This window comes from Molossus molossus, unplaced genomic scaffold, assembly GCF_014108415.1.
Source record: "Molossus molossus isolate mMolMol1 unplaced genomic scaffold, mMolMol1.p scaffold_m16_p_13, whole genome shotgun sequence".
NCBI lineage: Eukaryota > Metazoa > Chordata > Mammalia > Chiroptera > Molossidae > Molossus > Molossus molossus.
In genome coordinates this window covers 67,394,955-67,421,282 of record NW_023425348.1, presented here as the reverse complement: position 1 = coordinate 67,421,282, position 26,328 = coordinate 67,394,955, and the positions used below count along the sequence as shown (strand labels likewise).

General features: G+C 41.7%; 1 protein-coding gene across 1 annotated transcript in view; it reads left to right on the top strand.

Moving 5' to 3' along the window:
* The window catches only part of LGR4 (leucine rich repeat containing G protein-coupled receptor 4), a 96,496-nt gene that overhangs the window by 31,432 nt on the left and 38,736 nt on the right, over window positions 1-26,328 (top strand). The window contains exon 2 of the mRNA XM_036259518.1: window positions 18,170-18,241. Coding sequence (XP_036115411.1) covers window positions 18,170-18,241 — 72 coding nt within the window. The remainder of the gene's footprint in view (window positions 1-18,169; window positions 18,242-26,328) is intronic.

Genomic DNA, 26,328 nt, shown 5'->3' with positions numbered 1-26,328 from the left:
CTGCCTCTCGCCCTCCCTCTCCTGCTACTGCGCAGTTTCATTCAACTGCAGTCGTCTTCCAGAAAAATGTATAACGTTTTAAACAAATGCTTATGTTTCTGGGCATTTTGAAAGCAAGGTCAAGATTTGGGGACAGAGACGTGCAGGTGGAGGAGGCTGCTGGAAAAGGTGGGAGTCAAGGGAAGGGGCATTTAGGGAACTGGAAAGGTAAGTGCCTCATAAGCAGGATCGGTGCTCCTGGTGTCTGCAGTGTCCTTTACCCTCTGCCTGTGAGAGAGTGGCTGTGTTCTGCTGTATGGGACCAGGATTTTGGTCCTGAACTACCATGGCTAAGAATCTGCCGGAGACCTAAGACTAATAACCAGCAGGATGCGAGGTGTAACAGCCAGCATGTGTGGAGTGCTTCCTGAGTGTGCGGCGTGATGCAAGCACTTCTCATGCATTACCTTATTTATTCCCACCGCAACCTTGTGAGGTAGTGCATTGTTTAGTATTTTTAGACGAGGAAGCTGGAGCCGGGAAGTTGATCAGGATGTTGAGGATCACACAGCTAATACTTGGTAGAGCTGGATGCCAAGCCAGCTGCAAAGCCAGCTTTACCCATTATGTTCTACTGAGGCTGATAGCATCTTATAGTGGGGACAGAGTGCTCTGAGGATCGGTCACCTGTAGGAAGGGGTAATCTTTTCATCTGGAGTACTGAGAAATATGGGGAGAAAAGTGACCTAAGAGTTCAGGAGGAAGAGAAGCAGAAGGAAGATCATCCCCAAGTCCAGCAGCGTCTTTGGGGGATGATGAGTAACAACAGGCCATTTAAATGGCCATGACATTTGTGTAGTTTTGGTGGAGTGGCCTGGATGTTGGTTATGGCATGAGATGCCTCTTCCTCCAAAACACCTACAGTGTGTTAGGTCCTAAACCAGGAGTTAGAAAATTGGTTGTCAACAAGACAGACTCTGTCTTCGTAAATGTTTCTTTCCAGTGGGAAGACCATTAATAAACACTTAAGGAGGCAGCATAATATACTGCAGTGGCTCTCGTGTTTGCCTGTGCTCCGGAATCACTCAGAGCACGTTAACACGTCTAGATGTTCGATTAGTAGGTCTGGGCATTGAGAGATGGGCATTCTCTCAAGTTCCCAGGTGATGCCAGACCACCTGGAGATCCCCTGGTTGAGTGTTTGGTGCTGGCATATACTAAGTGCAATGGGAGAGTTTTAAAAGCCAATGAAAAAGTAACAAATAAGATAATTCAAATATTAAGGGCTAGAAAGAGGGAATAAACTGGATGGCAAGAGAGGGTTAACTGGGAGCCACTGTGAGGTATCTAAGGAAAGACTCTCTGAACAGGTGACATTTGAGATGAACCCAGAAGGTGAGAATGGGCCTGCTATGCAGTGAGCTGGGGAGAATATGCAGGCAGAGAGAACAAGAGAGAGAGGCCTGGAGAAGGAAAACTCAGTGTGTTGAGCAGAGAGGAAGCTTGGGTGAGCTGGGGGCTGGGGAATGATGGGTTTGGGAGGAGGTCGGGGACAAGCCAGGTAGGGCCTTGATAGAGAGCAAATAGTTCGAAGGAGAGGAGGGGCCTGGATTGTGACTTATTTTAGAAAGATTACTTTGGCTGCTCAGGGCAGGTGGAGTTGGAGCGGGACCAGATGGGGGCAGGGAGACAGATCGAGGCCACCGCAGTGTTCATGGAGAGCTGGTGAAGCTTGGGTCAGGGTGCGGGAGAAACCGGAGGGAGATGGGCTGGACAAATGCCTCTGCTTCCGGTCTGGGGTGTCATCACAGCCTCGGGTACTCACCGTGGAGGCCCATAAAACAGTCAAATTCTATTCTATATGCGCTGTTTTAGAAAGAGCATTTTAGAAAAATGGTTGTTATCAAAAGTTAATGCCTGTACCTCATTCCCCTGAGGGCGAACTTTCAGGTATCTGGAACGCTTGGCTTACCCAGGCCAACTTTTCTCTGGGAGCTCTGGTTTAGCTATATTAATGTGGAGTATAGTGTGTGTGTGTGTGTGTGTGTGTGTGTGTGTGTGTGTTGTGTGTCATTGCTTAATTGTTGGCATGTAGTGACTCAACTGGCAATTTAAATTAATAGACAGTGCCTATAAGCACACTATTGTTCTTCTTAGATCTCGATGGACCTTTGATTGGCACTTAAGTGACGGTGTACTTGAATTAATTACTGTAGCTGAGAAAGAGCTGGAAAAACACACGAGGAAAAGAAATCGAGAGTTGTGATGCGATGTGGAGCGAGAGGCGTACACTCAGGGTGAGATGAGCCCAGAATAAATGCTCCGGACTCAGAGAAGACAGGAAAGATGCCGGGGCGCAGACATCGGGGCCCTGTCTGCACCGCGCCTTCCGAGGTGGGGGCTCGAAGCCCGCCTTCCTGCCCTGCTCTTCCTCCCTCCTGCTCCTGCCCCTTCTGGCTCCCGCAGGAGGAACAGCCACACGTGGGCCCTTTCCTGTCCCCGGTCCAGCCCAGGCGGTTCCACCGCAGGCAGTGTCTTTCTCACATGTTTACACACATCCTCTTTAAACCTTGTGTTTCTTTTCCTTTTCCCTTTTAAATCTTGCCCAGTTACCTCAGGAAATTCTCTCTTTCTTTGTTCTATTCCTGGAGCCAAAATAAGGGGGGGGGATTCTATTCCTGGTTAATATTCATGAGATTCATGCTATGATAAACCTATTGACAAATGATCTAATTACCAAATCCCGGGCAGATACATGGCTGACGACTTGGCACCTCTGACAGCACTTGACTTCCTTGAAGCTTTGCCTGACCTTCCATCCCTCACCTTTCTGGTCATTCCCTTCCTGTGTCTGTTCCTCAGGTCGAGCCATTTCTAACATTGTTTTGTCAGCCGTTTGCTTTACCTTTCTGCATGTCCTCTCTGGGTGACGCCATCCAGCTCTGCAGTTTTAATTCTCCGCGGTGCCAACTCTAACACTTTTACCCCCTCCCTGACATTTCTGCTCCGTTCTGGGCTTGAATGCATAACACCACACTTCCAGAACAGACACAAACCGCAGTTCCCTCCTGTCATGGCCCCACCGATGGTGGCATCAGTCTCCAGCTCCATGGACAGCCACGGTGTCTTCTTCAGGAGTCACCTTTCCTTTTCCCAGCCTCTGATCACCAAGTTCTGCTCATCCTGACCCCGAGAGGGCTCTTGCCTTCCTTCCCTCTCTGTCCCTTCGCTGCTGCTTTGGCTCCCCACCTCGTTCTCCTTCGCAGTTGGTTTCTCCACCTCCACCTTCCTGTCTCCACAGTCACCCTTTCATGCTACCACCAAAATGTGTTTGTGTTTTTGTTGGCTTATGTATGCCGGGCACATAGGAGTACTCACAGAATCCCAAAATAATCCACCTTATTCCAAAAGGAATTCACGATAGGCTTACAAAAAGTGCCCAAGATAAAAATGCCAAATAAGTGGATGAGAAGATGAGGACTGCTCCCCCCACCTTCAAATAAGGACAAGGAAAATCAGCTGGAGACAGGAACGGCTGAAGCTACCCACCTGACATATACATTTGTGAAAAGGAGTTGATAGTTTTGGCTCAGAGCATCTTAGCCAATAGGAAAAGGGAGACAGAATCCACATTGTCTGTGATTCCACATTGTCCATAAAATAAAAAGGATACGTTGTAGAGGAGAAACACAGCTGTTCTTGGAATTGAGGTCAGAGAGAACTTTTCCCAAGGGCTCTGATAAAGGAAAGACTGTGTAGCTGCATGAACCATAACCTCATCTCCTTCTTACGATACCCATAGCAATCAGTTTTATGGAGCTGCTGCTTCTAACATCGCTTAGTGCGACCAGCCGCGGAGTGCCGATGTGCCATTTCGGTGGCGGCTGTTGTGAAGGTGTAGAGAAGGCACTAGTCATCCCATCCACCAGAATGCCCGTGCAAATTCTTTAGGTTCCTTAAAAAAAAAAAAAAAAAGGCTTTCATAGATTCTTGTTCCTGTCCTCATACTCTTCATTATAGGACATTCAGTATCCTCGGTAATGAGAGTCTATGTGATCTTTGTAGGTTTGTCCCTGACCCCTGAGCTGCACATCCTTGCCAGGCCAGTCTGCTTGCTGTCTCCTAAATGGTTCTGTCCTCTGAAACACCTTCAGGCAGGCTGTTCCTTTAGCTTCAAGGGCCCTTCTCTCTACCTTTTTACCTGGCTTGCATACAAATGCTTTGTTTTTTTTTTTTAGTGATCAGTGGCAATGTTTACTCATCATGCTGAGAAAGATTTGTTGAGCAACAGCAATAAAAGCTGTGAGTAAAACTGAACATGTTACCACCAATACATCATCACCCTTAAAAGGTATCTAAAATTCCACTTCAGCAGTTTTGCCTCATTTAAAACGTTTTGCTTCTGCAAGGACCAGTATTCTTTTTAAGGAAGAAGAGACCTTCCGCGCACTTACTTGGTTGGTCAAGTACAGGTAGTATTGGTTACTTTGTAACACTCTCAGTTTATCAGTTGAGCTCCAGGGAGGGGCTTAGTCAACTCTTACCCGTTAACCTCAGAGTTGAAGCACCATTTAACACGTGACTTCTGGGCAAGTTTTTTTTTTCAGGTTCCAAAGCATATTGCTAAAACATTACTGCCATACACTCCAGTTTAAGGTAGTAGCAAAGAACCTTGGGCTCGCATTTATCTTTTTTATCCTGATCTTGGTTCTTTGATTTAATTCATTATCTAACCCCTCTGGGCCTCAGTTGCCTCATTATTAAAATGAGATGGTTAGAGTAGATGGTGATCAGGTGATGATGATCATAGTAATAATAATAGCTGATTTTGATTGAGTGCATGCTATGGGTTGGGGCTGTGCTGGACACTGGCTGGAGGTCACATTATCTAACGCTCACAGCGATATTCTGAAGTCAGAAGTGTTATCCCCACGTACGCTGAAGACACGGGCACAGAGAGATGAAGGGACTTGCTTAGGGTTATGCAGCTGGTGAGTGAGCAGAGCTGTATTCAAACCCAGGGCTCTTGGTCTGGCTTCTGGGAGGAACTTTTAACCACTATGCTTTCTAGTTCAGTGGTTTTGTGAGATGCTATTTATAGGACAAAGGCTGTATTTTGAAATTTTGAGGAAGAAAAATTAGTTTTACTGAAATTCAGTTTTACATCATTCCTCCCAAGCTATTTTTAAACCCAGGAACTTGTATTTAAGTGAAAGCTTTGCTGTCATTCTTGCTTTCCCCCAAATGTGTGTATATGTAATGTTGTTATTTGGCCACAGCAACAGACTAGGAGAAAATCTGTCTTTAATGCTCTTTGCTGTCCATAAAAAATGTGTTCTTGAAGGTCCCAGAGGCAGCTCAGATGTCACTTGTAAAGATTAGGGGTATTTTATGTGCCTTTCCTTTCTTTTCTCCTGCAGCTAGGCCTTTGACTTTTTAAAAAGATGGTTGGGAAAACTAAGCCTTTTTTCTTTAACTTATTTTTTGGAGAAGCTAAGTGAGTACTTGTTACCATGACTGTTGAAGCATTTAACACAGTGTCTGGTATGTCATTCTTTCAACTGTGGCCACACTGAGCCAGAGGCTTAGGACGCAGTACTGAGCAAAACACAGACCCTGCCCTAATGGAGCACAGGGTCCAGGTGGAGGAGCAGGAAACTAATCTGTGATATTTGCAAACTGTACATATGCTTGAAGAGTTGTTTTTCATATTATCATCATCATAAATTATACACATGAGGAATTACCTATTCAAGCCTCCCCAAGGCAACCCAAACCAAGATTTCCATGCATCCCATCACAACTCATCCAGTGTGATTCAGTCATACCTGCTACTATTAGTGGGTTAATCAGTTAGTATCTAAACAGCCATCCTTTTGAGAATGAAAAAGAGCGCTATTAATAATTATACTGAGACAATAGATGTAAATTGTCCCAGACAGACAGGAGTGTGTTATCATTCTCCAAATTGGTATCTGAATTGAGCTACTGATCTTACATTCTTTAATTATGACAAGCTCTTGAGGGAGGGAGGGAGGCAGGGGGAGAAAGAGAGAGAGAGAGATGCTTCAACAAAGCATTAAGTCAACTGCAGAACTGAGAGATTTTGAAGATGAACATCCTAAAGCAGAACTTTGGAATGTGTCTGGCTTTCCTAGTGTGTGTGTGTGTGTATCTCTTACTTTTTAATAAACAAATCTCAGGGTGGCCTATTGTTTTCTGTCCGGGATAATTCACAAGGACCAGGTGACCCATATTGATTACAAAAATTAAAAGAAATTGAAATTTTTTTTTTGTTTTGGGACTTTTTAGAAAGTAAAGCTTTATCACAAATGGAGCTGTTCAGGAAGGAGTATTACAAAACCAGATTTGAGAATCTTTGCTCCCAAAGATCCAGGATCATCTCAGGTTTGATTGCATAGACTCCTCTGGTAGAATAAATCATTAGTGACTTGAATGAATTGGAAGTCATTTCCAAGGGAATATGTTCAGTGACTTTTTATAAATCGTCATTATCAATGTCTGTTGTCTTATAGTCCGAAGTGATTGTGCCACCCCAGTTACGATTTTGAGTCATTTCTTTAAAGATAGAATACATTTTATAAGCCTTTAAAAAATGGCCATCCGAAGGGAAAAGGGGGGAAACACATGCTGTGTGTATTTGGGGGAGTGTCGTATGTCTCATGGCCTGAAGGCAGGTGATTGCCCCACAAAGCCTGCCTTAGTGGGATGGTGAAATCCCAGAGAGCCTGCTCTGGGTTCAGGCCTTGACCTTTGGCAGCTGGCCTTCAGGGTAGAGTGTGGCTCATCATTTAGAAGTTTCCTCTTGCCTCAACATAATGAGGCCGGTGCCTCTGTTGGAGACTGAAGCTCCTCTTGCTTGGGATGATGCTTAGAGGTACAATCAGTGCTTATTACTGGGAGACCCCTTTCGGATTTGGGGCACTAGAAGGGTTTTTTTTTACCAGAGTGTAGTAGGTTTCCTTTAGGTTTGTTTATATCTTTTTCTTAACCCTCAAATCATTACATTATCTAAGGAAGGTTTTGTCAGGTTATCATGTACTTCTAAAATCCCCAAAAGAGCCCAGGGTAGTCAAGTAGAGACTGAGGAGCTAACTCAATTTATTTATGGCCAATTCTGTTGAAAATAGTAGTGTCATGAAGCCTTTTAAATGAGTGTGTATGTGTCCCTCTTGTTTTTATTTTTAATAAAGAAATTTCAGGGGAGCCCATTTTGACATTCTCCCACACAGTCCCTGGCAGTTTCAGAGAGCTGATGTCACCACAGCTCGGAAGTACTGGGGTGTGGAAAAAGATGAGGGGAGACCTCAAAGGTTGCTAAATCCGCTGGGCCAACCTTGTGCTCGGAAAGCACTGTAGTTTCGACTCCCACTGAATGAAGAGATAAGAAACATTTGGCTCCAATAGTCCATTCCTTGAACTCATGGTTCTGACTATATTTCACAGACAATGTATATGAACTTGAGACTAAGCGACAGAGTACGCGAACTTGAGGCTTTGCCGTTGGGAAGACAGAAACGCACACCTACTGAAACAAACTTCCCTGAGACAAACACCTTGTCCACATTGGCACATTCTGACATTCCTCTGTTTTAGTCTATTCTTTCCTATTTCAATTGTTTGAAAAGTTGGCTGTGATCCATGAAAACAATTTCACAACCCATTAATTGGTTGTGAGCTGTAGTTTAAAAAATAACCGTCGAAAACAGAAGTTGTCGTGGGAGTGCTTGTTTGAAGGCAGGGCCATGAAGTAATGTTTTCCTATCAGTGGTGTTAATAAGTGTAGCCATAGTAAAACCTAAACCGTTTAGCTAATTAGAATATTTACCATAATAAATGCTGTTGGATTGATTCCTTTATGAATAGTGCATTTTGTCTGCTAGGATGAAGTAATTGAGTGTTTCTAATCTGCCCAGACGACAGTCCTGACAATACTTCTTGTTGATGCTAAATGGACTATTGAAATAGCATTTTGTCTGTGTGTCTTGGCTGGTAATAAGCACTGTTTTTGTCATCGTTAGGGTTACCAGAACAGCTGTTGACGCCCAAAGAATGTCTGAGAACACCCGTTCAGTAGCAAGAAAACAGGGAATATTATAATTTAACCCTTATCTGTTCCATGTGATTCCAGATGCTAGGGCACTTGGTCAAATTCTAGAAAGGAAAAGTAATGTTCTTTTTGTCTTTGGTATTCTTTTTTTTTTTTTGCCATTTAGTAAACATGGATCAAGATTTTGAATATCTTCAATTTTTTTTTTTTTTTTCCCGTAGAACACATCCCACACTTGAAAACTAGGCTCTGTTTAAAAAGATAAAAACAAAAAGCACCTCCCCCCCAAAACAAGTGTAACTTGTTTCAGTGGTAGGAAAACATTGATATTAGCCTAACTAGTTTTATTTTTTTAAAGTTATCCTTTAAGGATGTGTAACTGAAGCCATACACGCTTTTCATTTGTGGTATGCTATTTACACACCGGTGTTTTGTTCTCTCTCATTTCTAACTTGTCGAGTTAGCATCTCCTTAAAGAACACACCCTTAAATGTCTCCTAGGCTGTATTGCTTCACCGAGAACATAAACAATTACAGCATAAAATATTACCTTTGGAGATGATGTCATGCGTCTTTCTTAATTGCCGAACCCTTGTAATTCTGAAGGGGGTATGTTTAAGTCTGTACTCATTCACACACTTGTGAACACAAGCAAATGTGCCTACACAGATAGGAAAAACATGAATCTAAGGGTTTTTATTTTCTACTCATTATGCATGGAATGTGCAGGAGCAGCGATGCCAAAGTAGGAGTCATAATGATAGATTTGGGAAGGACTTTAGAAGTTAGTGAGTACAAACTATTTTACAGTAGAGGAAGCTGAGTTCCAGAGGGGCTGGATTTCTTCTTCCCCTCTTTCATCCCATCGTAATTTATGACTGCCAGAGTGATCATTCTGCAACAAACTTGACTTTGTTGTAGAACTGAACTTCCTCTGGCAGCTGTCCATGCTTTCAGAATGAAGTTCTGATGTCTAGGATCCACGCGAGGCCTTTTGGGATATCCTTTCTGCTTGTCGGAGCAGCTTCGCCGGACACTTGTAGCCAGACTGCTTGTACATTTCAAATCCCTGGATCGGTTAATCTGGTTGACCACTCTGGCTTTCCCTCGTTTGCCTTGCTCTCGTGTGTGACAGGCCCTGTGCCTGGAAGGCACTATCTACTCAAACTAACCAGTTATCCTGTTCAGAGGCTTTCAGAAAACTTGTCTATAAACCCAGTGAGAGTACTACATTTTATACCCCCCGCTCTCTCTTTCTCCACACACACACAGGCGAAATCCAAAATAATTATCATAAAACAATACTTACTCTTTTCTATGTGGTGTACTTTAATTTTGATGTTGACTGTTGATTATATTTCTTTTAAAAAAGGCCATTTGTGCCCTGGCCGGTTTGGCTCAGTGGTTAGAGTGTCAGCCTGAGGACCAAAGAGTTGCGGGTTCCGTTCTGGTCAAGGGCACGTACCTATGCTGCGGTTCAGTCCCCAGCCCTGGTCGGGCCCCGTGGGAGGCAGACAGTCGATATGTCTCTGTCACATCCGTGTTTATCTCTCTCTCTCTCTTCTCTTCCTCCCAGTCTATCTGAAGATAAGTGGAAAAATATCATCATGTGAGGATTAAAAATAAATAAATAAATACATACATAAATAAAATAAAAAATGCCACTTGTCACCCACCAAATAGATTTCATGTCCCTGTCTGCACTAGCAACTCCCTAAGGGAAGGTTGGCAGTGGTGGCCGTACTTCGGGCGCTAGGGGAGCAGGGATACCAAACCCCCAGAGTGAGCGAGAGCTTGCATGGGAAGAACGCTCCTGCTCTCCACACCATTGCGTCTCCGCAGAGAAACATTGCCAACCTCATGAGCGAGGCCGTGGTTGAGACAGCCGCTCTCTGTACAGGAACACGGGTCCCTGACACCTCAGCACCACGGCCCTACCCGTGGACGCCTTCCTGCAGCTCCGAGTGTGGTGGAGCAGCAAGGATCACAGCGCTTTTGGTCATTCTGTTATTGCCTCGTTCATGGCCTCAGGACACCCTGGAGGGTGGATACTGTGTCTTACTTGTCTTTTGTATCTGATGCCCCACACACAGGCACAAACCTAACGTGCTCAATGGAGAGAGGCAGGAAGAGGCTTGGCTAGTGTCCTGCTGCAAGGGTACAAGAGAGGTTGGAAAACCAACCCCCACAAAAAGCACTGCAGTGTGCCTGACTTAAACCAACCCTGCTTCAAATTATTTGGTTTTTGGTAGTGCTGGGAAAAAGGGCCTCTAGCCAAAGATGAATTACTTTTTCCTGTGGGAGAAATGTGAGGAGATAATATCATATACCCTCTTTTTATTTTTTTAATCCTCACCTGAGGACATTTTTCTATTTATCTTTAGATAGAGTGGGAGGAAGGGTGAGAGAGACACATCAACTGGTTGTCTCCCGCATGACCCCGACCAGGGCTGGGGACGAGCTGCAGCAGAGACTTGCCCTTGGCCGGAATCGAACCTGCGACCCTTTGGTTTGCAGGCCGACGCTCTACTCGCTGAACCAAACTGACCAGGGCTACCTTCTTATTTCTAAAAAGTTAACACGGGTATTGAGGTTTAGTAAAATATGATAAAATTTATACTTTTCATCGTAGTTCTAAGAGTTTTGATAAATGTATTCAGTCATTTTACCGCTGTCCAAATCAAGATGTAGAGTACTGTCATTCCTCCAAGAAGGTCTCCCATGCCCCTTTGTAGGCAACCTTTCTCCCAGCCCAGCCTCCCAGCTGCTGGCCACCACAGATCTGTGTTCTGTCTTAGAAGTTTGCCTTTTCCAGAATCCCACATCCGTGGAATCATACAACAGGTAGCCGTTTGGGTCTGGCCTCTTTGACTTAGCACAAGGTGTTTGAGATTCATCCTTGCTGCTCCTTGTATCAGCAGCCTGCTGTTTGTCAGTATTTCATTTACAGACAATCCCACGTTTCTTTATCCATCTGCCAGTGAAGGATTTTCAGTTATTTCCAGTTTTGGGCAGTGAGATTATTTATCAGTAGCATTTCTGGGTCAAACGGTCAGATGCCTGTGTTTAATTTTAAAAGAAACTGCCAAACTGTTTTCCAAAGTGGTTGTACCATTTTTGCATTCCTGCCAGCATGTGAGAATTCTCATTGGTCCTCGTCCTCTCCAGCACTTGGCGTTGTCAGCTATTGTTTACCTATTTATTTTACATTTTAGCCATTTTTATAGTTGCGTGATAGCTCGTTTCCCTAATGGCTATTGTTGACCACCTTTTTATGTGCTTTTTGTCATTTGTGTGATCTTCTTTGATGAAGTATCTGTTCAAATTATTTAACCCATTTTAAAATAAGGTTTGTTTTCTCATTGGGGTTTAAGAGTACTTTCTATATTATAGATGTAAATCCTTTATCTGATATATGTTTGGCAAATATTTTCTCCCAGTCTGTTTCACGTCTCTTCATTTTCTTAACAAAGGGAATATAGCTTTGAAAGTCTTGAATGCAAAAATGCTAAAAGGCCCTAGAACAGAAGTTTTAATCCATGAAAGTACATAAATGAATTAAACATTCTTCTCTAGATGTCCTATAGCAAAAAGTTTCATTTTTATTATTTTTTAAGATTCGAAGTTGACATTTTCTCTAGACTTTCTGTGTTGTTAGGAAGATTATATACTAGGATGTCGAAGTACCTTAACTAGATAATAACTTTGCAAGGTGGTAACTTTGCTCTGTGGTAATTAGCATTTATTTTTCAGTGTTGGTGGAGTGATTGTAGCAGCTACCCTCTTAAAGATTGCAGGGCTGCTGAGAAGCAAGTTTTGGATTCTTTCTGCTGGGGCAGCACTGAGCCTTTGCACTTGAAATAGCAGAGAAGATGCCAGATAGCATGGTGCCGATGTATCCTGCTGCCTAAAACTAACAGAAATGTTGCTCACAGCATTAGAAAAGGGTATCTATTATGACATCGAGTTGGATTCTAGCAGTGCCCAAACATGTAAGGTTAGAAAAATATCTCTGGGGCAAAATCTGACTAAAATAGCATAGATTCTGTTTTGGCCCCATTCCTGCACTGTAAAGAGCAGATTCTTCACATGTATGTAGCAGTTCCTATTGCTTTCAGAATGCAATAATGCATTTTTAGAAGGTTAAATTTAATTGAACATTGCAACAGTGTTTTAATAACAAGTCAAAAATAGACTAGATTGATGGATTTAATAAAACAATTTAAAAAGAACTGTGAACTTACTTTTTGATATAAAAGCCTCATCATCCTAGCATAGTGCCTTGCACGGAAGTGGATAATGGATACTTAGTTCAGTGGGTGACAGTACATCTCCTTTTCTCTTGTAAAGGAAAATCCTTCATTGACTTCTTTTCCTTTGGGCCTGGTGGCCTCCAGCAGCAAAGACGTTCCCATCCATGGTTTATGGCCTGCCAAACATAACACTGAGCTATGTTAGACTTTAATATTTCTACTTTTGTTAAAATATATAAAATGAATTTTAAATTTTATTTTGCAGATGAAGAATCTTAGGTGTCAAGAGATAAATGTGTTCAGAACTATGGGGTTTCATATTTGTAAAAAAGAATATACCACACCCATGAAATGGCAGTAATTATTTCTGATATTGCAGATGGTTTTCTTTGTATTTCAGATTTTTAAGGACAAATAATATAGGTTACTTTTGTTACTATAAAAAGAGGGAGAAAAAGAGATTAGTTGCCCAAAGATAGGAATAGTGTCAAAAAGGAAATTAAACTCTTCATAAGCTTTGAGAAGAACTCTGATACTATATGTGTGTCTATACTGCTTATGGACAGGAGAGACCTTTCCTTCAGATTTGTTCCACCAAAAGCATTTTTCAAATTTAGTTTTTGTTTTTCGTTTTTGTTCATACTGTACACATCTGTTAACTGGAGATGGGCCTGAAATTTCTGGTTAATTACAAAAGACCCTAGAAAAGTCATTGGAATAGTATTAGTTCTTAGTCATTATCAACTTGTGTGAGTTGAGTTTAAAGACATCAGCAACCTTTTCCAGAGAACATATTAGAGAACCCTGTGTTCTCTAGCATGTATATGCAATTAATTGACTTTTTAAACTGCTGAGTGATATTTGAGATAGAATCAACAGTATGAACAGCAGTATAATTTTATCTAATATCAATAGGAGGGCTTGTTCAAATTTAGATAGCATTGGGTCAGTGACAGTATATTTAAAACTAAATAATTCTGTGGCAAAAGGCCCAGACCCAGCAAGCGTGCAACGCGGAGCCCCCAGTGGTACACGCTTGGCCACCAGCAAACAGGTTAGGCTCGCTTAGGGAGCCTTTTACAGGGATTTTAAAAGGTACCTTGTTGAAACATGATGTTCCTCTTTACTCTCTAGATACTTTAGCATTAGTGAATTTTATGAGGGAAAAAAGATGAGAGTTTAACCACTGGAGAGATTTAGCAGTTTCAATTAAACAATTGCGCCCTTTAAATTTTAATTTTGAAACCAGTGACTACTGGTGTTTGAGTGTTGAGCTTCATTTTTCTAGTGGGGGTGACCTTTTTTTGTATTTCTGATCTCTGTGGCAAAAATGTGGCCGTGGTGCATCATGTGGGTGTATTATACAGACACATGCTCTGTTCTAGTTAGTGAACCTCCATAGACCTAACTAACGAAATCTGCTGCAAAACAAGTAAATATGATAGAAAGAATACATTAAAACAATTATGTCCAGAAAAGATACATTTAAGCAACTATATATAGAAAAGATACATTTCTTCCCCATAAGTAAAAGTTCTAGGTTTTATCCCCTGCTTTGTCACCAACCTGCTTGAGGTCATCCTGATCTTTTTAAAAATGGCTGTGTCCTTCCAAAAATCTCTAAGACTGTAATTTCCTTTTCTTTCCTTCCTTCCTTCCTTCCTTCCTTCCTTCCTTCCTTCCTTCCTTCCTTCCTTCCTTCCTTCCTTCCTTCCTTCCTTCCTTCCTTCTTCCCTCCCTCCTTCCCTTCCTTTCTTTCTCTCACCCTCTCTCTCTCCTCTCTCCTCTCTCTTTCTCTTTCTTTCTTTAAAAAAATGCTCAACTCTGTCAACAATTGAGACTTAACTTTTTCCTTAAAATTTTTTTTTTTTTTTTTTTAAATGACGTATTTGATCATGAAGGGCTTTCTGGCTTAAAATCTTGGCAGGTGGTGGTATGGAGTTTAGAGTGTATTTTCATAGGTAGGAACAACTCTAGGTCCTAGGTGTTCTGCACCATTTAGTGTTTGTCTTGTATAAAAAGTGTTTCTTTGGGGGAAGGAAAGCCACCAAAGGCAGTGTGATGCTTGGCTTGCGCTTAATCCACTGGATTGAAAAACACAGACGTTGATGATATGATATCTATGCCTTAGCTTCTTATATGCGACTTGACGTTTTCTGATCTTCACAGCAGTCTACAAGGTTTAGTTATTACAGAGTTCTGTTTTTCCAAGTGGAGAAGCTAGGGCTCAGAAAAGATGAACAGCTCGCTCTAGGTAGTGAATCTGCAAGTAAACCTTGGCCTGTCTGGCTCCCAAGCCTGTACACGTCCAACAACACCAGGCTGCCTACCTTCAAGTAAGGACATCAGTTCTCGTGAAATGACCCTTCAGAGGTGTTTATGAGTTGGTGGTGCTCTGATTTTTTTGGTTTTTATGTTATATTTGTTTTCTTTATAGAACACAGGATGGCAAACCACTGGTTTAATTTCAGGTGTTATTGGTAAGACTTGCTCATCTGAATGAGTGTCAGGGCTCTGATTTAGACATGTATTTTCGAGTTGAAAATGTTCTGTCCAACTTTATTTATGTATTTCAATCATTTCTATGGCGTAGGAGCCTAAGAGATCTGTAATTAGGGGCATAGGGCTTCTGTTTGTAAATGGTGGCAGTTACTTCATCTCCGCCAGCGTTCTTCCCAACCTTACGCTCCCTCACTGGCGTTGGTGATGTCAGGTCTGGGATCGACTCTTCAGGCTGTCTGTAGGTTGTTTATCACCATTAGCCCTCATTATTTTAAATGAGTACCCACCCACCTTATACTCTGTAACCACATGTTTCCAGAGCTTCTCTGGAGATAACATCTTGTAGCACACCCCTACCCCCCCTTTCTAAACTTACTCACAAGTAGTTTGTAACTGAAGCCCAAAAGGTATGAGAGAAAATACATATAAAGAGAGATCTCTCTCTGGCTGTGTGAAATTCAGCACAATTTGAAAGCAAGTGTTGCTCCTGAATCTGAAGCTTTGAAACAAAACTTCATGTTGTGTTTAACATGTATTAGTTTGTAAATATGGAATCCCACTAATTGCATTTATAGCTCACAGCAAAACGACCTGTTATGTCTTGTTACTCTGAAGGGAAAAAATGAGAGAATTATATAGGTGTATGTGTTTTTAAAAATTGGAATGCAGAGAATAGTGTGGTGTAAATTCTCTCCAATTATGTGTCTTTTTCTGGTGAGGCAATTAATCAGTTTTTCTTTTACTGTGATATGCACCTGAATTCAGGTGTGCCAGACTTAGGGGCAACTGGATGGCGGGCCTTCTTTTGCAAAGTCATAAATTATGGTTCTCCTTCTTTTTCCTTTTACTGGAATGACTCAAGAGCACTGAAATTGTGTGATATTTTATAGAATCACTGCTTACTCGGATGATTAGTTGGCCTTTCCATATGCTTACACATTTTGTTGTATTAAGAACAATTTTATTGGTGAAGGCCAACTGTGTTTACAGTGGGAGCGACTGCGTTTTATAATGGCAAATTAATAGTCTTTAAATTTTGCATCACAGTAAATTTTTCAGCAACATGCCCTTTCCATAAAACGAAGCTCATGCATTTTCATCAGGAAGGGTGTGCCCCTTGTGAAAACTACAGAAAAAGGTGAATCATGGAAGTATACGATGTTAAGCTTGGAGGCACCCAACCAATCAGTCAACCCCCTCATCTTAGAGATGAGCAAGCTGAAGCCCAGGATGAACAGCTGCTGTGTGGCGGCTGGGAGCAGAGCCCGCACCAGACCCCTGTCTTGGTACCATTGCTCCAGGATCTTGAATGTCTGTGAAGGAAAAAAAGAAAAGTGGTTCTTTGTCCCTTCTCCAGGGATAATGATAGCAGACTAAAGTAATATTGAAGCCTGTGTTCAAAAAGAATTATTTAACATACATTCGTTTGTGGATATGACTCCTGGAGAAGAATTATTCCTGGAGAAGTATATTAATTTCTTTTTTCTTCTAAGTTACCTTTACTAGAATGTGAGTCATTTGCAGTGGTATAAAATTTCGGCATGCATGAATCTCTGTGGTTGTAAGATTCATCTCACAGGAGTTTCGTGTTCTAGGAAATGTGTGTGAACATGGGTTCCTGAATTGCTAAAGCTATTGATTGTCCTTTTTTGAATCCTCAAGCAAAAGTTCTCTTCCCAAAATTCACCAGTGATTACACCAAGGTCTTGGGGGCAATATCTCTCCTTAAAAAAAAAAATCTTAATAGGACAGGGGGTTTTCTTTAAAAAAAAAAATTTTTTTTTATTGATTTTAGAGAGAAAGGGAGAGGAGGAGAGAGAGAGAAACATCGATGAAAGAGCATTATCAACTGGCTGCCTCTTGCATGCCCCCCAGTGGAGATTGGGCCCATAACCTGGGCATGTGTCCTGATTGGGAATTGAACCGGTAACCTTTTGGTGCATGGGTCGACACTCAACCACTGAGCCAGACCAGCAGACAAGAGGGTTTTCTTTATATTTTGACTATCGCTAGAGGATTCAAATGATACTTAGGAACACAGTTTGCAGTTAAGCTCATGGACTCGGGTCCACCTTCCCTGTTGTTACACCCGAGTGGCCTTGGGGGTGAGATTTAGTTCAGTAAGCCTCAGCTTCTCCATTTGTAAAATGAGATTTCATGTGCAGCCTGGTACTACCTGTTGTTTTTGCTGCTACAATTATTGTTATTCCCAAAGTTTTTCAAACCTGCCTTGAGAAGGGCTAGTAACCAGAAGGGACACACATTCCATTTCTAAATTCTAGTGAGAGGAAAGATGGGGAGAAGGGACTCCCCGACCTTGGCCCTGAAGTTGTCACCTCCTTTAAAAGAAAACCGGACCTGAGTGGAGTGTTATTGTTATCTAATTTTTGTGTGTTTGATTTCTCTTACACTGTCTTACACCAGTGCATCTAATCTGGTAAAGGGAGGGTCCCACGTGTGCATTTTCATGGTGAGTGGCAGACAGGTGAGACCTGAGGGCTCAGCCACAGACTTGAACATGAGACCAGAGGCAGAAGGACCAAGTGAGGCAACCACCCCATTGCGTGTTGAACTGTCCCTCAGGAGGCCGCTTAACCCATCTGTCACGGTGTCAGTGTTAAGTGGAAGGAGAGAGCCATTCAACAGGCAGTGGCCAGGGAAGAAGGAAATGGTTAACAAAGTGCTTTTTAGCTGTTTGAACTAGTTAATTGCTGAGTTACAGTCAAGTGAGTTCTGTCCTTTCTGCTGCCTCTCCAAGGAAAAGCTGGGAATGGCCTGCATACCTGTCGTGTACGCGCTTGTCTCCAGCCCGCATCTGTTCCGAGGCTAAAAACGAAATCCACTTACAACTATTACCTGGAGGACTTTTATAGGTTTTGCAGAAATATGACTAGGGTGGAGCTAGGACCTGTTTTATGGTTCCTGACAGTGGCTTAAGAAGCCACCCTTGCCAGCAGATCTTTTTTTTTTTTTCTTTTTCTTTTTAATATGAAGTCCTTGGGTATTTATTTGCTTATTTATTTATTTTTAATCAGATACAGCACTTTTAATACCACTGGGAAACCACTCTGGCCCACTCATTGTATGTAGTTTGAGACATTTTCCCCAAGGATCCTTAAAGAGGGGAAAATCCAGGAGTTGGGTACGTTTCTAAATGATGAGACATCATAATTTATAGTAAAAAGATTTAACTTCTGTCTGTTTTCTGCATTTTGAAGCCAAATTATGACTAGCCCTCTTTTGTCTTCATGCTCATTTTTCTTGTTTCTTTACAAACACTCAGCACCCAATTATTTTTCTGTTGAAGTAAATGCTTCAAGTCTAATATCACGTCGTTAACAATCTTTTTAACTTTGTTTTCCAGGGATATCAGTATGAACAACATTACTCAATTACCAGAAGATGCATTTAAGAACTTCCCTTTTCTAGAGGAGCTGTGAGTATCACTTTGAGAGTTGCTTGTTTGTTTGTTTTTTCTCTTCTCTTTGGAAGTTGACAATAGAGATAGTCTAATGTGTCCTGTTAGGGGACATACAGATCACTTCAGTGGACCTTGTACAGAGGAAACCATGCTTTTCTGGGGGAAACAAACTTGATTTTTTAAGCAGCGTAATTGCTAAAGTTATTTTTGAAAGCCAGAACTAAAAATGCTACTTCCAGAAGACTTTTTTTCCCCTACAATTATTATAACCATGAATGCTGCAGTGACACAGTTAATTACAGTGTTATTTTGAGATAACAAGGCTGCTGTGTAATTACCATTGTTGCCAAAGGAGTTGCTATATGGGTAACACAACCATAAAAAATAATACAAGGCATTTCAGGGTTGTGGCACAGCAGGCGATATTGACCCAAGCCAGCAGCGAGCTGAGTGTGGGTCCCTTTGGACATTTGCTGGTGACCTTTGGGGATGAGGTGAAGGCCTGGGCCACCTTCTGGGACTCTAAGAACACCTTTGACTTTCAGAGTGTTTCTGACTTGTCCATTGCATCTCACATTTCCAGTTTAACAGTTTACATGGTGGAGAATTTCTTTCCACTTGTTTTAGCCTCCATTTTGTTTGGCTCTCGCCACTTTTTAAGATCCTAGTTAAAATAGGCATGTTTAGATTTTAAAGGAATTGGAAACTATATATTATATTTTAAGAACCCAGGTGAGAAAAGCAAAATCAGACTTGAATCAAGTTAAGTATAGACTTTTAATGACCACGCTAATTGATTATGTAGTATGTGGAGGTAAGAAGATTACAGTTTGATACTGAGAACATCAAAGAGACACAGCCCTGAAGGAATCTAAATTCACGTTACAGATTGAGTCCTACGGCCCAGCTGTTGGGTATCAGATGCAAGTCAGGGAACATCTCTCTTAGCTCGGTCCCTCCCCCAGAATCAAATATAACACAAGCAGGTTGTGCTCCCTGCTTCTGACTGAGTATTGAAATAGCAGTTAAGGATTTAATAAAGTTCAGGAGAAAGTTTTCTTCCCACACCACTTAGTTGAATGCAATGTTCCCACAGCCAAAACTGAACAGAGATTATTTACACTTCCAAGTGAACTGGGTCAAGTTACTTAACTTCCCCCTGCTCAGTGTCTTTGTCTATAAGGTACAGATATCAACAGTCCCTCCCTCATAGTATTGTGGTGAAGACAGAATGAATTAATAGATGTTAAATGCTTAGGACGGTCCATGAAACAGAGAGGGTTATGTAAACGCTGGCTAGGTACTTATTTTACTATTTTTAAAATGCATAAAAATAAAAAGCAGTGACATGTATTATCAAATATTATCTTTGAGGAAAAGAATTAAATGTATGTTTTATTTTAGCCTGTTTTTTTCTTTAGCGAACATTAATTATTTTGTAATAACTATTTATTTTTAATTAAATGTTTTAATTGAATTTAAAAGGAGTGAACTGTGTATTTGAAGCTCTACTCCTTACTTCTCCTGATCAAGCTTTAAGATCACGCTTTAGCCCTGGCCAGTTTGGCTCAGTTGTTAGAGTGTTGGCCTGTGGACCAGAGAGTTCTGGGTTCAGTTCCCACTAAGGGCACATACCTCAGTTGCAGTTTGTCCCTGGCCCCAGTTGGGGTCGTGTGGGTGGCAACCACTTGATGTGTCTCTCTCAAGTCGATGTTTCTCTCTCACTCTCTCTCCCTGAAGTACAAAAAAATCTCCTTGGGTAAGGATTTAAAAAAAAGATGATGCTTTACCTATTCCTTTTTTTTTTTTAATCCTCACCCAAGGATGCGTTTTTTTAGGGAGATGTGAGAGAGAGATCAGAGAGATCAGAGAGAAGCACCGGGGATCAAACCTGCAACCTAGGCATGTACCCTGACTGGGAATCGAACCCATAACCTCTTGGTGTAGAGAACAATGCTCCAATCAACTGAGGCACACTATGCAGGGCCTTTACATATTCCTTTTTATTTCACCCATAGTTTTAGACTTAGGATCAGTCTCCCTTTACAAAAGTAATGATGCACTGAAAGGACATTAACAACTGGTTGTTCAGCCATCCTATGCCCACTGTGGGAAGTTTACCACGCCGGCTCAGGCATGGGGAAGCTCTCCTTCCTTTGGGTGGGGTGGTTGTGTGCAGACCACCTTTGTTGAGGCCTTTGACTGTAGCTCCACCCAGAAGGATGTGTAGTGAGAACCCGGATATGGAGTCACACCTGATGAAGCTCTGCTTTGTGAAGTTTACATCTTAGATTTCTTAAAACCTCAAATGACCAAGCATATGTCAAGCTCATGAATGCTGTCAACCGAGACTTTTAATTGGAACCAAATTGAATGTGACCTCTAGTTCCTTGTGAGCAAGGTCATGTTTTCTCTGCATTCTGCTATCACAGTGATAGAAACCATTGAATCAAGCCAGTACACCTTCTCCAAATAGTGTATGGATTTCAAAAATGCATGCAGTTAGGAGAGCTGATGGTTACTTTCAGAGAATAGGTCAGATTAGTCTTTCATACTTTGGGAATTCAAGGGAATTTTTTCTCCATTTTAATATAGGCATGGTAAAAAGCCCATGTTTTCTCTCTATAAAACATTGTAGTTGATTTTGACATTCCAAAATAATGCTGCCATGACTATCGTAATATTTCATGAACAGCACGACCATTAGTCAGGAAGTCATCTGGAAGCATTTAAGAGTCATTGTGAAGCCGAAATGCCCTGTGTAGAAATGAATGGTTCACTGAGGGTGTGTGTGTGTGTGTGTGTTTCCCATGATACTTAATGAGATGCATTTTACAAAATGTGACCAGTTTTGGACAAATTTTATGATAATCCAGAATGCTTTGAATACTGGGTAGACTCACTTCCCAACTATGCATAAGAAATGCTTATAGATGTTGGCACATTCACTTAGTCTTTCAACAAACGCTGAATCCTGCTGTTTGTCAGCTACCGCGGTGGTGTCAGGGACACCAGAGCAGTCAGTATGGTCTTTGTCCTTGGAGCTGACAGTCTGTGTAGACCTGTGCTGTCCAGCACCAAGCCATGAGCCCCAGTTGGTTATTTAAATTTAGATTTAAAATGACTAAAATTAAGTAACTTTTATCTCCTTAATCGAACTAGCGATTTTAAATGGCTAGTGGCTATTGTATTGGACAGTCCAGGTACAGAACATTTTCAATACTGCAGAAAGTTCAGCTGGACAATATGGTGTAGAGCAGTGATTTTCAACGTTTTCCTTTCATGGCACATAAACTAATTACTAAAATTCTGCTGCACACCAAAAGATATGTTATATTTTTGGCCGATCCAACAACAAAAAAATGGCTATAGTTTTGATTCATTCACATCGGACAGCTATTGTTATGTTGGCGGTTGTCATTTTTTTATTTGACAGTCTAAGGGAAAAGAGGTCCGTGGCCCTGACTAAACAGGCAGGTGTTGTGTGTTTTAAAGATGCTTACAGCCCAGCGGGTGGACATCGCAGGCCTAGAGGCAGAGGCGGACCCCCGGTCCAGCAGTGGTGAAGATGGTCACAGAAGCGTGTGCAGGGTCAGAGGAAGTCTAAAGCAATATGTTTACTTGGAACTGTGGGGTTTAAGAACGGCTTCCCAGAATAGCTTCAGCTGTGTCTGGAAGAACACATAGGAATTAGCTTGTTGAGGATGGGTTGTAAGGATGCTCCAGAAAGAACCTTTATGGCATGTGCAAAAACACAGAGCTAGGCGTTTCAGAAGTATTAGAACATATGCAGTGGTTAGTTATGTGTATTGAAAAACAGGGGAATTTGAAATACTGAAAGAGAGAAAAATGTCAGGAGATGAGGCCAGATCACGAAGAACTTTTTCAGCTAAGGAGTTCACACTTTTCTCTCTCTTTTTTTTTTTAATCCTCACCCGAGGATATTTTTCCATTTTTTGTACAGACAGAGTGGGAGGGAGAGAGAGGAAGGGAGAAAGAGAGAGAAACATCGACGTGAAGGGACACATCGAGTGGCTGCCACCCGCACGACCAACCAGGGCCGGGGACAAACTGCAACCGAAGTACGTGCCCTTAGCGGGAACCGAACCCAGGTCTCTCCGGGCCACAGGCCGACGCTCCAACCGCTGAGCCAAACTGGCCCGGGCCACACTTTTCTCTTGAAGGAGGCAAACTGCATAGGAGGGTGAGTGTATGGTACAATCAAGGCTACAGTTTTTGCTGTGAATGATTGGGTGCCATTCACTGCGATGGGAACCCCTGAGAGCCAGTTTGTTGGTGGCATGAAGAATTCAGTGTTACAAAGCCAATGATGGTACATAGCCTGCATATAGAGTTTCACAATGTATACAAGTTCATTATCACAACTGAGGAGAAGGAATATTACAAAAGCAGAAGCTGAGCTTCAAGTGCCTCATTCAAGTTCACTGGTTTGTAGTTTTGCTGGGACCTGAAGTCAGATCTCCCGAGCCCTGTTCTTTCTGAGACGTGGTAGGTGATATCTATGTTTTCTCAGGGAAATATTTCACCCAACTGTTTCAATGAAATGTTTTTTAAATACTATTGTTACCAGTTCGTTGTTTCATTTTCACATTCAACCTACTTTTGAAAGTTTTATAGTTTATAAACATCATAACCCATTGATTACCACCACCCCCCGCTTGGAGGATACAAACAAACAAACAAAACGTAGGTTCTGGCTCTAATTTCTACATACAAAGGATGAAATCTTGGGTCATTCTTGATTTTTGCACCACAGTTTTATAATCTATAAAATGCGACTCCTTATGGTAGAATTGTGAAGGGAAAATGGGGTAATTTTTATCAAAGTGTTTCGTGACCGTAAAATGATGTGTCCACTGTTCCTCTTAAATATTGCAGTCTTTATTTTTTTCTTAGAGTGTTTGGGGAGAGATTGTTTTGTTTGGGGATGGGAGTTTGAGTGGGCCAATATGGGTTTCTGTGAGCGATGTCAAAGAAGAGCCAGAATTCTTAGAAAACATTTGTTTAGCATCGACAGGCTCTGTGGTCTCATGTGAGGTTCCCAAGTATTTCCAGCTCTCCTTGAGACCTGTCAGGGCATCAGTAGACATTTGGGGAATGGCTGAAATGTGAAGTTGTGAAATCGATTTAATTAGAAACTGTAGAAGGCGTATCCAACTCCTTTCCCATAGGCGACCACTGAAAAATCTGGGGATGTTACTTTTAGCTTAGATGTTGCAACAGCAATGGAAACCCTGCCAGCTTTGGCACTTGGACAGTTATTGTTTGATCCATACTGGAAGACTGGGATAATTTCATTTGTTTCAAAATGTACTTCGACTTTGGCACTTTTCACAATGCTGAAGTGAAACTTGGGTCTCTGAATACTAGTTCACGATCGCGGGGGGCGGGGGTTCATCTGTAAGACAATTGTAGATGGAGGCATTACTTTACAAAAGAGGACTAGCAAATGATTTGAACCGGGAGATTTCAAATCAAATACAAACAGTGGGTCAAAACTAAATAGTTTAGTGATACATAAGTATGGCTAATACATATACATGATATATATGCACCCACACATGCATACACACATATATATAAATTAACTTACAGAATGTTGTAAGCATAAAGAATTTTTGCACATACCATTTACTCAAATTACCCAAATGTTAACATTCTCTCTTCTTTTTTTCTCTCTCTCTCCCTCCGCTCCCCCCTCCCCCACTATAAGATGTAAAATATATGTAACTTTTCTTGGCACCATTTGAGAGTAAGTTACAGTCATAATGCCCCTTTGCCTCTAAATATGTTATTGTTTATTCCAAAAAATACAAGGATTTTTGCTTAAATAACTACAGTACAGGTTTCAAACTAAGAAAACTAGCACTGATATATATTTCCATCTGATCTGTAATTCTTATTCAAATTTAACAACTGATTCACTATTTTTTTTAATAACAAAAGCAACAAATTTCTGTTTCAAGATACAATCTACACCCACAAGTTTCATCTGCTTCCTGTCTTGATAATTTGTTTTAAATTTCTAAAAGTATTTTTTGTGGTCTCTATGTGAGTTACTGTATATAATTAAAATTGGTCAAGCCAGGCAAAGGAAAACTATTTGAGGGTGCAAGAGAAACAATAATGGCAGCCAGTATTTATTGAGAGTTTATCATGTGCCCAGAAGGTAACACATACTACCCGATTTAATGTTCACAAGGCCCCTATCCCTAAGAGGTAGATAGAATTTATTATTACCCCAGTTTATATATGAGCCCGGAGGCTTTAGAGACCTGAAAATTCAGTGTGGTCATATAGTAAATAGTAGAGCAAGGATTTGAATATATATTGATGTGACTCAACTCTTCTTAGTTTCTAAGCCATAATATTGCCTCAAGAGGCATGGAATTGGAAGGAAACCTAAGAGACCAGCCACTCACTATTACCTACTACTCTAAGTATGTGCATAGCTATCCTTCAAAGGCGGTTTGGCTGCCAACATTTCCCTGAGTTCATTGAACACAAAATGTATTAACAAAGAGTTCTTTCTAGAATGAAGTTTTCCTGTCTAGCCATACCATTTTCTAGATGAAAATATCAAGGCCCAGTAGCAGATGAGTGGCTTGCCCAGAGTATCACAGTGGGTATGTAACTGAGCCAGAATTAGACCTGTCCAACGCCATGTTCATTGTATCCTGTCAGCGTTTATGTCTCTGAAATGTGTTAAGTGGTCTCAAATGGTCTTGCTGGGTAGTTTATTTTATTTATTTATTGATTGATTGATTGATTTTAGAGAGAAAGGAAGTGAGAGGGAGAGAGAACATTGATTGGCCGCCTCCTGCATGCCCCCCAATGGGGATCGGGCCCACAACCTGAGCATATGTCCTGACCAGGAATCAAACCAATGACTTCTTGGTGCATGGGTTGATACTCAACCACTGAGCCACACCAGCTGAACTTGCTGGGTAGTTTAGAGGTGTAGATAGTAGTTGACTATTCTCTTCTAATACCTACAAGGAATTTCTTTTGCCTCTGAAGTTTGACTCACTTAACACTCCCTTGTTGAAGACTTCTCAGATAAGTTCCATGTACTGCAGGAATTTCCCAGAAAAAGCAACAGTCCCTCTGGTGATATTTGACAGTTACAAATATTATATTCTTGGAAGCATTCTCTTGTTCTACTTTATAGTGCTTTGGTAGGATGACTGGTAGTGAAGATCACCGCCCTCACTGTTGAGAAGTACACAGTGAGCTCCCAGGAGAGTATAACTTGTCTGATTCATGCCATTTTCTATGTGCCATTCGGGAACTCTTCAGATCGGGGAGTAAGGAAGGGTGAAGAGAGAGAAACACAAAGAAACCTTGCCCCACCTGGACCTACTATGTACCATATAGGCCCTCCTGGGACAAACATTGTTTTGTTTTGTTGTAACTCATAAACTCTATGAGCCTAATTTATTCCCATTGTGCTGATGGGGAGGCTGACTTTTCCCTCAGAGAGGTTAAGTAACTTCCCCCAAGGTTGCACAGCTTGTTAGTAGTGGATCTGGTTCCAATTCTGGCTCTGACTGTGCTCCTGTAGATGTGGGGAGAATGAGGAAAGACGTATTGGACAACCCATTAATTCAGCGGACTTTTGTTGGGTAAAACACCGTGTTCAGCGTTGAATTAAATGGCATTCTTGCCTTCAAGAGAGCTGAACAGTGTACTGGAGTTACGGGAGTTCAAAGGAGAAGGGAAATACCTTCTAGCAAGAAAGATTAAGGAAGACCGCATGAAAGAGGTGGCCTTTCTGGAGAGCCTTGAGAGATGGTGGAGTTATTCACGAGGAGATGAGGGACAAGGAGCACGAGCAAAGATGTGGAGACGACGGGCAAAGGTAATAGGAAGGATGTGGTGTTTGTTCGGTTGTGGTGCTGAATTCCTGAAAGGAAGTTATGAGAAAGACACTAGGAAGGAGTTTGGGGTCAGACTGAGGGTCTTTCTTGGCAGACTAAGGAGGAGTTTCAACTTTTGAGTGGCTATTGGGATTTTTTGAGCTAGGAAATGACTTGATCCCATGTGACCTCCAATCAGTGCTGTCTCATAGCGGAGGGCAG